General features: G+C 32.8%; 1 protein-coding gene across 3 annotated transcripts in view; it reads right to left on the bottom strand.

Moving 5' to 3' along the window:
• Window positions 1-2,277: 2,277 nt before the first annotated feature.
• Window positions 2,278-12,966, bottom strand: part of LOC106078880 (proline-rich protein 2-like) — a 29,325-nt gene continuing 18,636 nt past the window's right edge. For 2 of the 3 annotated variants that reach the window (XM_056013494.1, XM_013239936.2), the window contains exons 3-8: window positions 11,198-11,360; window positions 7,863-8,011; window positions 5,940-6,008; window positions 3,813-3,959; window positions 2,687-3,133; window positions 2,278-2,547 (exon numbers count right to left, since the gene is read on the bottom strand). In XM_056013494.1, the coding sequence (XP_055869469.1) occupies window positions 2,522-2,547; window positions 2,687-3,133; window positions 3,813-3,959; window positions 5,940-6,008; window positions 7,863-8,011; window positions 11,198-11,360 (1,001 nt within the window). In that variant the 3' untranslated portion in view covers window positions 2,278-2,521. The remainder of the gene's footprint in view (window positions 2,548-2,686; window positions 3,134-3,812; window positions 3,960-5,939; window positions 6,009-7,862; window positions 8,012-11,197; window positions 11,361-12,966) is intronic. The other variant, XM_013239938.2, reaches the window with a different exon arrangement.

Genomic DNA, 12,966 nt, shown 5'->3' with positions numbered 1-12,966 from the left:
GTATTTGAACTAAAGAACAAAGCAATGAATTTACTTTTATTTGAACTAAAGAACAAAGCAATGAATTTACTTTTATTTGAACTAAAGAACAAAGCAATGAATTTACTTTTATTTGAACTAAAGAACAAAGAATGAATTTACTTTTATTTGAACTAAAGAACAAAGCAATGAATTTACTTTTATTTGAACTAAAGAAGAAAGCAATGAATTTACTTTTATTTGAACTAAAGAAGAAAGCAATGAATTTATTTGTATTTGAACTAAAGAAGAAAGCAATGAATTTACTTTTATTTGAACTAAAGAACAAAGCAATGAATTTACTTTTATTTGAACTAAAGAACAAAGCAATGAATTTACTTTTATTTGAACTAAAGAACAAAGCAATGAATTTACTTTTATTTGAACTAAAGAACAAAGCAATGAATTTACTTTTATTTGAACTAAAGAAGAAAGCAATGAATTTACTTTTATTTGAACTAAAGAACAAAGCAATGAATTTATTTGTATTTGAACTAAAGAACAAAGCAATGAATTTACTTTTATTTGAACTAAAGAACAAAGCAATGAATTTATTTGTATTTGAACTAAAGAACAAAGCAATGAATTTACTTTTATTTGAACTAAAGAACAAAGCAATGAATTTACTTTTATTCGAACTAAAGAACAAAGCAATGAATTTACTTTTATTTGAACTAAAGAACAAAGCAATGAATTTACTTTTATTTGAACTAAAGAACAAAGAATGAATTTACTTTTATTTGAACTAAAGAACAAAGCAATGAATTTACTTTTATTTGAACTAAAGAAGAAAGCAATGAATTTACTTTTATTTGAACTAAAGAAGAAAGCAATGAATTTATTTGTATTTGAACTAAAGAACAAAGCAATGAATTTACTTTTATTTGAACTAAAGAACAAAGCAATGAATTTACTTTTATTTGAACTAAAGAACAAAGCAATGAATTTACTTTTATTTGAACTAAAGAACAAAGCAATGAATTTACTGGTGGAAACCAGCATTAATGTGAAAAAAAAAAATGAGAGAATGCAAATTAGTTTGAGTTAAAAAGGCAAGCAAACTATTTATTTATATATTAACATTAAAATGCAAGTGATTACACTGGATACATATTTTAAATACATTTATATTGTATATATACAAAAAATTGTGTAAAGTATACATAATGTATAATGGGTGGGGGCTTGTAGAATGTAATATACAAGACACAATATCAATCTTTCAATAATAAAAAAGTAGAGGGAGCTAGCTCAGTAAATAGATCTAGATAAGTGTAAAAATATATACTTTCAACAGAACAAGTAAAAGTTGCATAAAAAAAATAACAACCAAAAAAAACAAACAATGTAAACTTATGATAACTATGTACTAGGAGGGAATATGCATGCATGGAAAAGCTAATTTAAATGTATATATTTTTGTTTATTGTAATAAATTTTATAAAGATGAAATTATAATTGCACATGTACCACATAACAAGAAGCATTGGAGCAAATCATTGACAATTCCAAAAGCAAACACAATACAAATGATGTAACAACATAAGCTCAAACATATCCACTACAGGGATTACTGAGCATTGTTCTATAGCCTGTGAAAAATAAGACCAGAGAAGCTGCTGAAGATACATAACAAAATTGGACAAAATAACATTTTCATTTCAATTATAAAATTTCCAGTTCAAGTTCTGATGTCCACATAACACAAGGGGTACAACCCACTAACCGCTTCAGACTTACAATGAAATAAAAAATAAATTATAATTTTAACTACAAACTATTTTAAATTCAACAAGAAAGGGAAAATAAAAATGCAATAGTCTACTAGTAAGTTTAAAAAAAAAAGGGAGTTTAAGTAAATTAAGCAAAGAAATATTTGAAAACATATTTATTTTGAGCATCTAGAAGAATATCAATTTTCAATGAAAGAAAAGCAACATGTAAGAGATAAGTTTCTATATTAAATACATTTCCAGTACCCTCTGACATGTGCTGCCAACTTATTCAAAACGACTTTTGTAACCAAAAATTTAAGATCATATATTTAACTATTGATTAATTGATTAAAGATGTAAAATTGTGTGTGTGTGTGTGTGTTTTTGTCAATGCTTCAAATTTTATTATCTTTCTTACATGTCCACATTAAAAAAGGACTATCACAACAAAGCTGTTAAAAAAAAATTACCAAAAACAGAACAAAAAACAACACAACATTCTATGCATGACTTGTGTGTCATAATGAAAAAAAAAGCTCTCAAAACTATATACCAGTTGTATACAGCAAGAAAAAATACATCAAATGCTAAATGCTGATACCAAAAAAAAAAAGATTTTAACATTAATTCTATCCACGTAATCTGAAAATTACAGAGTATTTTGATTTCAGGCCTAAAAAGAAAACTGTCTTATCTTGACTCATAAATTACAGATGTTCGTTTAAAGAAGAGGATAATTACGTCCTACGCCATCAATACTTGCTCTGTAGTGCTTTATTCCACCAAGTTTAGGCATAGCTGTTCCCTGTTGGCTCTATTGGAACAGAGCACTTAATGGTCAATAAATTAGCTTAACAGAATATTCATTCTTAGATAAATCTATTTAGCTCAAAGGTAAAATGTAATAACTTACTTTTTTTTTGCTAGTTTGTAAAAAAAATTTTATGACTTACTTTTTTCTTGGCTATCTCCTGCACCTAATACATGGCCCTGATCTCCTGGCACTGAGGTTGGGTAAGGTGCTCCATAATTAGGGGGCCCTGTCACATCTGGGTTAACTGGGTAAGGTGCAGGGGCAGACTGAGGGTAGGGGGCATCAAAAGGTGCCATGTAAGCATATGGGGCTCCACCAGGTGGGGGATATGGGGCTCCACCTGGAGGGGGATATGGGGCTGCACCAGGAGGAGGATAAGGAGTGCTACCAGGTGTAGGATAAGGAGCACCAGGTGGTGGATAAGGTGTCCCTTCAGGCGGGGGATAAGGGGATCCAGACGGTGGTGGGTATGGTATGTTTTCAGAACCATTGGGCATCATTGGATATGGAGCTGGGCCATCTGAAGGATAAGGTTTATAAGGCTCTCCAGCAACAATCTCTGGGGGAAGTTGTCCAGATTTATCTTCTGTGAAAGAAAAATTATTTTAATTTGAATGCAATAGTATAACATAAATATCAACAAGTTGATATTGTTATGGCACGATTAGGAATTAGTTATTTGTTTCGGATATAGGGGAAGTTTTGACTTCGAGACAATGACATGACTAGTAAAAACAAGAATATGTTTAAGGCAGAGCAAAATATCAGCCGATGTAAACAGACTACTTCCAAGACGCCTTAGAGATAGGAAGCCTTTTATGAACGAAAAGAGTTAGCCGACCATCCCTTCATTGCTATTAAACTTCTTGCTCGACATTCAGTATCAGCGTCGACTAAATATTGATTGTTCGGCCTTTTGACAGTGTTATTGGATTTTGTTGAGTGTTACCTCCGTTTGCTTATTTGCATTAGACACTGCGGAAGCACCTAACATATGCAAAACAATTAGAAATGCATTCAAATATATAGACACAGAATTTACTTAAACACAAAAATCATGAATATATTGAGCCCTTTCCCACAATGACCCAATAGTCCAATCAAATTGCAATCACATCCATGACTATCTTGTAATTTTTTAACATGCTTTGTCATTTAAATCTAATAAAATTAAATAAGAGAATTAGGTAGCTGACTACAATTCCTTATGAATTTGTTAAGGTTTAATAGAGTCTCTTCTCATAAACATTTACAACTGTTCTTACCTGTTCCATTGTAGGGAGGGTATGGTTGGGGTGCCCCAGGTGGAAAAGGCTGAGGGCCAGAGTAGGGATACTGCTGGCTGCCATCATATCCTACTGTTGTTGCTGCAGCATAGGATGGTGGAGCTTGGGTTATCGTGGTGCTGTCACCTGGGTTTTTACAGGAAAAACAACATTAGGTTCACCCAAATCACATAGTCAATGAAAGACGACAAAGTATTTGAACCACTGTCGAAGAACCCAACATATCACTTGAGGTGTTGAATGGGAAGTGGACCATTGAGGTGTATCAGTGGAGGGTGGAGTACAAACAGAAGGAAAGTTTATGTGCAGCAAGGGCAGAGTGTAGGTAGAGATAACAGTTATAGTCCTAGTACAGTGAGATAACTAGTCAGAGCAAATACAATAAAAGAAAACAGACACACATCCAGAAACATTGCACTAGCCTAAGAATACAATGTTATGTTGTTGTTTTCATTTACTTTTATGAAAAACATTGTTAGATTTTTTTTGAAAAAGAAAAATGTTAATCTTGAAACAAAAACTACACACAATAGTTAAACTGATTAATTTATTAATACTTTCTATTTGCTAAACTCTTCTTTTTTTTTTTTTTTCCAATTCATAAAAAATTTCTTTTTTTTAAAGGCTAGTTTAATTAAATTTAACATCCGTAGTTAAATGGTTAACACAAGTCATTATTGTACATTTTATTTTTAATTATAAAAGCACTTTTATTTTGTTAATCTCATTCTGAAAACAAAATTCATGCAGGAAACATAACACTTTTGAGATCAAACATTACAAATAAAAACACTAATACTATGCTACATTTTTGTTGCTATGGACAAGATTATGAGTCAAAAAGATTGTCTAGAATATATTTATTATTCTTTTTTTACTTTTGAAGAAAATTTTCTTTAACGTTTATAAGTATAAAAATATTAATTTAAGAAGTTCCAAATATTAATTTTAACCTTCAAAACAATGAAAGTCTTTCTTTAAAAAATAATTTACACTCAACATTAGAATTTTAATAAATGAAACACTTTATATGTTTCATAACGCATTGATCTTTAGAACAAAATACATATTTTTCTAACATACAGTAGAACATCAATACCACACATATTGTATAAAATGGAATCTTAGGATAAACTGCTCTTAAATTGTTTGCTTTCATTATTATATGTATTATCATTAATAAGTCATAAGAAGTCACAACATGAAAGTTTTTACTCTTAATCTGGCAGATAAGCTAAGATGTACAGTTTCAGTCATCTAAGTACTATTGAAGAAATAAATGTCACTGAAAATCATGATTGGCTCGGCCCAAAGAAAATACAATACATTTGGGCTGTGCTACAGTGTTTGTGTAAATTGTTGTTTTTTTTGTGTGTTTGTTTTGTAGCTGATGAAGACCTCGTGGCCCAAACGTCCTTTGTTTTTACTTGGTCCTACAGGGTTACATGTATGCATGTATATTGTATTTTCTATACCGTCATTCACCCGTGCAGCAGTAAAACTTTGTTATTTTTGGCTAGGCACAATACCCATTAGGCATGTTAACTTAGGATAATGTTATGCTACAATGAGCAAATAGTGTGAACTTCTCTCTGTAGGAATGAGTGTCAATCAACATCTGGTCCATCAGCAAAAAATTTTTTAAATGGTCTTTATAATGTCTTTATTTGATAACCATTCAGCTTAACAAAGTAACAGTGCTTTAATCTATTAGGCAGCAATGTCTTTTTTCAAAGCTAGGAAGTTTGTTGAGACATTTTTTTTAATCACATGTGACAACTGAAAGGCATCTGAAATGTTAGAATTTGGTGATAAATATTCAAAACTGCTTTTCTAAAATTTTGTTTCAACATTTTTAGATATAAAAAAGTAGTGGTTGTTTAAGTGTTGCCAAAATGTTTAAATTTTAGGCAGAATTTCAATTTTCTGTATTTTTCAGGCTATGAAAAATTTTGTTAAGTAAGAATGCAAGTCAAAGAGCAGTACCAAAGATTTTAATAGATTGATGTTCTACTGTATTTAAGCTTTCATACTTTTGTCTTTAAAGGTTTGACTGAAATGGTTAACCAGAGGTATGAAAACTATTTAAAAAAAGACATGTTATACCATTAGTAAGTTCTGGACTGCTTAGGGGAACAGCCTGTGGGCCATGGTAGTCCTGCTTAGATCTGCCACCTGTTAGAGGATAAATTTGGCACAGCCAAACAGTAAAAAATAATAAAGAGCATAACAACACTAGTCAAGGCCTGAAGTGGCAAACAGTTGTCATGTCAACAGAAACTACCTAACATGCCATGCAAAGTTAAGATAATTAGTTTGTTTCGCTAAATGCTTCAAGTCATGCATAGAAATAAGAATATGTACATTGACAAGAAATGTTTAGGAATCGAAGATATTAGTTTTTTAAGTGTAAACTTTCTTATTATGTATAAAGCTTTTATCTTATAAATTCTTTAAAAATTGTAAAAAAAATAAAAATATATTTAAAAAATTCCTATCATTTGATAATGCTGACAGCATGTAAGAAGAAAATCAAGCAAGGACAGAAAAGATTCTTTGAACTCAATTTGACAAAGAGCCTCCACCATTTAAATAGAACAGTCACAGTAAGAAAGAGCAAAACTGCAAAAGTAAGTATGATAACAAAACAACAACTTTGGTTAAGTTGCCTTAAAATGGAAACCCAAACATGACAAAAGAAGACATGGACAATCCATGATCACCTAAAGAGCAATCTAAGAATGACTGGCCATGTGGTCTCTGGACAGTTATTTTTACAATGGAGGTTTGGGAAAATACTTAATAATCTTCATTTCTGAAGGAACATCAGCAACATGTCAATGTGTAAGTGTGACTGGAACAATCCTGAGTTTGTGTCAGGCAAAGAATTGGAAAGAATGCTGGTTTTTAAAAAAAAGAGAATGTGTAAAAGAAAGTAAATTAAATTGTGTTCATACTTCCAAATATCAATAGTACATAGATCAAGTAAGGAGAGCCAATATTAGCACTGTCTTTATTTTCACACTGATATATTCTTTAGAGAGTTAAGCCTTAAAGCTATGATTGACAATGCTAAAGTAACAACAAACAACCATAACACAAGTCAGAAGCTAAATCATATCAAAGTGCAAAAAAAAAAATAATTAAAAATATTGAAAATGCTAATGGATAATATTCCAGAGAATGTTTTCATATCTTAATTCCATTAACTACTCCATTTGCTGGTCCCAAGCCCGGGTGAGAAAGGAGGAGAGTTTGGCGTGGGGCTAGCAGCCCCACCCTGTAAAACCTCAATTGCTACAGAAACGGCAAATTTAAACATAAAGAAATCTTGCCACCCAATGCCCCAATTTGTGCGGGAGGACCTAAGTCTAAATAAGTAAGTAATTCCATTGGGGAAGGTGAATTTAAAGTAATCTAATAAAGCTTCTTTCAACACTATTTAGTCCACGAGCCTTGTACAATTGCAAGATATTAAATTACAAATAAATGCTTGCCAAGCACAATTTATAATTAAGAAGTGCTGAAAGTATTTGATTAGCCAAATACTCTATGTGCCACAATCAGTTAATAAACCAATCAGCATTCTCTCAAGCAGTAAGCAGTGATCAAGTGACTAACTGTATAAGACTTCTTAACTGCCACAATGATAGTCCTCCTGAATTTATTGTAAGCACATTAACTTGACAACAGGGCTGCCATTAACTATCGGAGGCAAAAAAAAAAAAAAAAAAAAGAGAGAAATATATCCTGACCCTAAGATATACTAATAAAATGTTTAATCAGATCAATTTATTTCTGTTACCGGTACTCTTAATAATCACTATTTAAAGATTATTGAAAAAAAAAGCATAATTATTTTATAAGAATTTTTTATATTATTAAATACAAATTTAGAAAGGATGAATAATTTGGACATTACACAGAATTTAAAGCAGAATTGTAGCATAAAGAAAATGAGAACATTTTTGAAAGGATATTTATTATTTTTCTTTTGACTCAATGACAACATAGACAATAAAACTGTACCTCTTTTAGAGAATTTTCTTATAATCTGACCAGCATGCTTTCGTTTTTTGCAACAGAAGGCGGCCAAACCTACAACAATTACCACAGCGATGATGATTCCTACAATGGCTCCAACAGATGGCCCACCACTTTGAGAATGGTAATGTTTGCTAAAAAAAATATACAAGATTGAGCTCACAAAAAATGACGATTGGGGACAGGTATATGAATAAAGTTTGTATTGCTTTATAATTATGTTAGATTTAATTACACAAGCTTTGGTAATTTTGCATATGTTGGTTTAAGTTTTATACAGAACCAAAATTGCTAGAGCAGCTGAAACATATTTATGACCATTATATACAAACGCTTTATGAGGGTTTTATATAGCGTGCAAATTTATCAAAAATTTTTTAACTTTCCCAAACTGATGCTACAAATATTTCTGTAATAACAGAAAATAATTAGTAACTGCCCAACCAGAAAGAGCTGGATTCTATATCAACGAGACTGAATACACTGGTTAAATCAAACAAAATCAGGTTCCTTTCATAACAGGGTGGGTTCACAAATGTTAACAAAATCATTATTATATTGCTAATGTAACTAAGCTTACAATAGCTTTATATGCTCTGATAGGCATGGTGGCTGAATGGTAAAGCTTTATATGCTCTGATAGGCATGGTGGCTGAATGGTAAAGCTTTATATGCTCTGATAGGCATGGTGGCTGAATGGTAAACCTTTATATGCTCTCATGGGAATGGTGGCTGAATGGTAAAGCTTTATATGCTCTGATAGGCATGGTGGCTGAATGGTAAAGCTTTATATGCTCTGATAGGCATGGTGGCTGAATGGTAAAGCTTTATATGCTCTGATAGGCATGGTGGCTGAATGGTAAACCTTTATATGCTCTCATGGGAATGGTGGCTGAATGGAAAGCTTTATATGCTCTGACAGGCATGGTGGCTGAATGGTAAACCTTTATATGCTCTCATGGGAATGGTGGCTGAATGGTAAAGCTTTATATGCTCTGATAGGCATGGTGGCTGAATGGTAAAGCTTTATATGCTCTCATGGGAATGGTGGCTGAATGGTAAAGCTTTATATGCTCTCATGGGAATGGTGGCTGAATGGTAAACCTTTATATGCTCTGATAGGCATGGTGGCTGAATGGTAAACCTTTATATGCTCTCATGGGAATGGTGGCTGAATGGTAAAGCTTTATATGCTCTGATAGGCATGGTGGCTGAATGGTAAACCTTTATATGCTCTCATGGGAATGGTGGCTGAATGGTAAAGCTTTATATGCTCTGATAGGCATGGTGGCTGAATGGTAAACCTTTATATGCTCTCATGGGAATGGTGGCTGAATGGTAAAGCTTTATATGCTCTGATAGGCATGGTGGCTGAATGGTAAACCTTTATATGCACTGATAGGCATGGTGGCTGAATGGTAAACCTTTATATGCACTGATAGGCATGGTGGCTGAATGGTAAACCTTTATATGCTCTGATAGGCATGGTGGCTGAATGGTAAACCTTTATATGCTCTGATAGGCATGGTGGCTGAATGGTAAACCTTTATATGCTCTCATGGGAATGGTGGCTGAATGGTAAACCTTTATATGCTCTGATAGGCATGGTGGCTGAATGGTAAAGCTTTATATGCTCTGATAGGCATGGTGGCTGAATGGTAAACCTTTATATGCTCTCATGGGAATGGTGGCTGAATGGTAAACCTTTATATGCTCTGATAGGTATGGTGGCTGAATGGTAAACCTTTATATGCACTGATAGGCATGGTGGCTGAATGGTAAACCTTTATATGCTCTGATAGGCATGGTGGCTGAATGGTAAACCTTTATATGCTCTGATAGGCATGGTGGCTGAATAGTAAACCTTTATATGCTCTCATGGGAATGGTGGCTGAATGGTAAACCTTTATATGCTCTGATAGGCATGGTGGCTGAATGGTAAAGCTTTATATGCTCTGATAGGCATGGTGGCTGAATGGTAAACCTTTATATGCTCTCATGGGAATGGTGGCTGAATGGTAAACCTTTATATGCTCTGATAGGCATGGTGGCTGAATGGTAAACCTTTATATGCTCTGATAGGCATGGTGGCTGAATGGTAAAGCTTTATATGCTCTGATAGGCATGGTGGCTGAATGGTAAACCTTTATATGCTCTGATAGGCATGGTTGCTGAATGGTAAAGCTTTATATGCTCTGATAGGTATGGTAGCTGAATAGTAAAGCTTTATATGCTCTGATAGGCATGGTGGCTGAATGGTAAACCTTTATATGCTCTCATGGGAATGGTGGCTGAATGGTAAAGCTTTATATGCTCTCATGGGAATGGTTGCTGAATGGTAAAGCTTTATATGCTCTGATAGGCATGGTTGCTGAATGGTAAAGCTTTATATGCTCTGATAGGTATGGTAGCTGAATAGTAAAGCTTTATATGTTCTGATAGGCATGGTGGCTGAATGGAAAGCTTTATATGCTCTGACAGGCATGGTGTCTGAATGGTAAAGCTTTATATGCTCTCATGGGAATGGTGGCTGAATGGTAAAGCGATTGGCTTTTGAACCAAGGGTCTATAAGGTTCAAATCTTGGTGAAGGACATTTGGAATTTTGTAGATGACCCTGAGTCTACCCAACTGTAATGGGTACCTTACATTAGTTGGGGAAAGAAAAGGGGGTTGGTCTTGTGCTAGCTACATGACATCCTTGCTAAACATTAGCCATAGAAACAAATGGCCGTTATATCATCTGCCCTATAGATTGCAAGGACTGAATGGGATAATTCAGTTTACTACATACTATCATACTATGTAAAAGAATTAAGTACAATCGAGGAAAGAAAAATTAAAAAAAAAAACAAAGTAAAAAAAAAAAAATACGAAGCTTTTCTAAAGGGGAAGAACTCCGTCCTTAACTATCAATAATGTATATTTATTCATATTATGTTAGGTACAATAAATAATTGTTTAAAGCATCAACTTGATCAAAAAAGGTGTGAGGGAGAAATAGAATTAACAATTATTTAAGGGGATTAAAGCTGACAAATTTAGCCAAATCTGTGAATACTGAAGTGTTAGTCTCCCTTGTTGCTATTAAACAAAATAATGAAATTGCCAATAATTAATTGTCTGATTGGCTCCTTTTTTATAATTGATTCTTGCCTTGTCTATGTCAATGAATAATTGTGCGAAGTTTCAGCTTGTTTCAAGAATGGGTGTGGAAGAAATAATGTGTACACACTTTTCATCAGACAGACTGAGCAAGTTAATTTAAGCTTTGTAAAAAAAAAAATAATACAATAACTATGTAATCCAAATAGCACTTACTAATAATACACTTCAGCCATTGTTTTATTACAGCAATACTCCCTATTGTCTGGCCCACAGCAGTAAATTTCATCCATAAGATCATTATCCTTGGGGCATATAAAATAGCCATAGACTAGACCATCTGGACGTCTTTCAAAACGGTTAGTGCAGATTGTTGGCACTAAAAGGAAGACATTTAACAAGTGTTAGAATAGTACTGCAAAAGCAAATAAAGATTATGTAAATGTTTTTTAACTATATTGTTGGCAAAGTAAATTGTTAATATAAAGTTCTAGCCGGATATCACCCGCGTCCTGTAGGCCTTAGTTTGAGTATAACTCATCTGCTGGACTGGATTTAGATCTATGTCAAACATGGAGAATGTTCACTTCACATTTTTTTTTCCATAAATAAAAGTAGTGAGAAAATAGGTTTATCCGTTTAGCCAACATATTCATATCAATTATAGAATACAGTGAATACGAGCTTACCCGATAATTTAAAAAAGTTCGTTATTTAATAGATATACAATTTAGCTACTTTTTGTTTTAGGGCTTTCTAGTTGTGGGAGGAACATTAAACATACACTAAGGTCTCCAAATGATCTAAGGAATATTTATGCCAAGTTTTATCAAGATTGTCCAAACGGTTTTGATTTTTATTCGGGACATACATACATACTCTTTACTTTGATCTTTATATATTTCTAAAGTTGGGAATAATGAAAAATCCTGTCATAAAGCAATGTCATGCAATTACAACAAAATGTTCAAGAAGTAGACAAAAAAAATAATTCAAGAATGGTATTAGTGCAGGAGACTACATACATGGAATGATGATGCAAAATATTCAAATTCATTTTCTCTAGTCACAGATCTCTCTCAAAACTCAATATTCAAGTCTTTTAATACTACCTCTTGACTCTTTCTAGCATCATACACAATTCATATTTAAAGCTTACACAAAAACTGTCACCGTTTTAAATAAACTTGTTATTACTTGTCCACAACATATAACTATGACCTGGCAAATATTCACTCTAAAAACAGCGAGAAATACCTTCAACGCCAACAGAATCTTTTTCATGCCTTCATTGATTTTAAGAAAGCTTATGACAGAGTATGGCACGGGGGACTCTGGGCGACAATGAGAAATACCTTCAATGCCAACAGAATCTTTTTCATGCCTTCATTGATTTTAAGAAAGCTTATGACAGAGTATGGCACGGGGGACTTTGGGCGACAATGGGAAAGTACAATGTAAATCAAAACATAATAAAGCTAATCTAGATCCTCTACAAGCAGGCCTCTCTATAGTGTCGTGTACCTCAACAACAAAAATTGGAAGCTGGTTTAAAACCACATTTGGAGTGAAGTAAAATTTAGAGAAACAAAAAATACAATAACTATATAATCCAAATACTTACTAATAATACACTTCAGCTATTGTTTTATTACACCAATACTCCCTATTGTCTGTTTAACAGCAGTAAATTTCATTCTCAACAATTTAACTATTTAACCCTTGTTAATCCTAAACAAGGAAAAATTAGTTGGTAACCTAAAAATAATACTGTGCTTAATATGACTTTGGTTAAGACAATTTCTCATTAAAATTAACAGAATAAAACATTAAAAAAAAATATATATATGTAAAGAAAAAAAAAAAAATCTTAACACTAAAGCAGTGCACACATTACATCATCAGCTTAAAATATTCAAAGGTGTAGTATGTTGAGTTGGTGGTCCACATTAAGAAACAATTCATTGGAAAATAAGGATATGAGA

The sequence above is a fragment of the Biomphalaria glabrata genome, chromosome 16, assembly GCF_947242115.1.
Source record: "Biomphalaria glabrata chromosome 16, xgBioGlab47.1, whole genome shotgun sequence".
Lineage (NCBI taxonomy): Eukaryota > Metazoa > Mollusca > Gastropoda > Planorbidae > Biomphalaria > Biomphalaria glabrata.
This window is presented reverse-complemented; position numbering and strand designations above follow the sequence as displayed.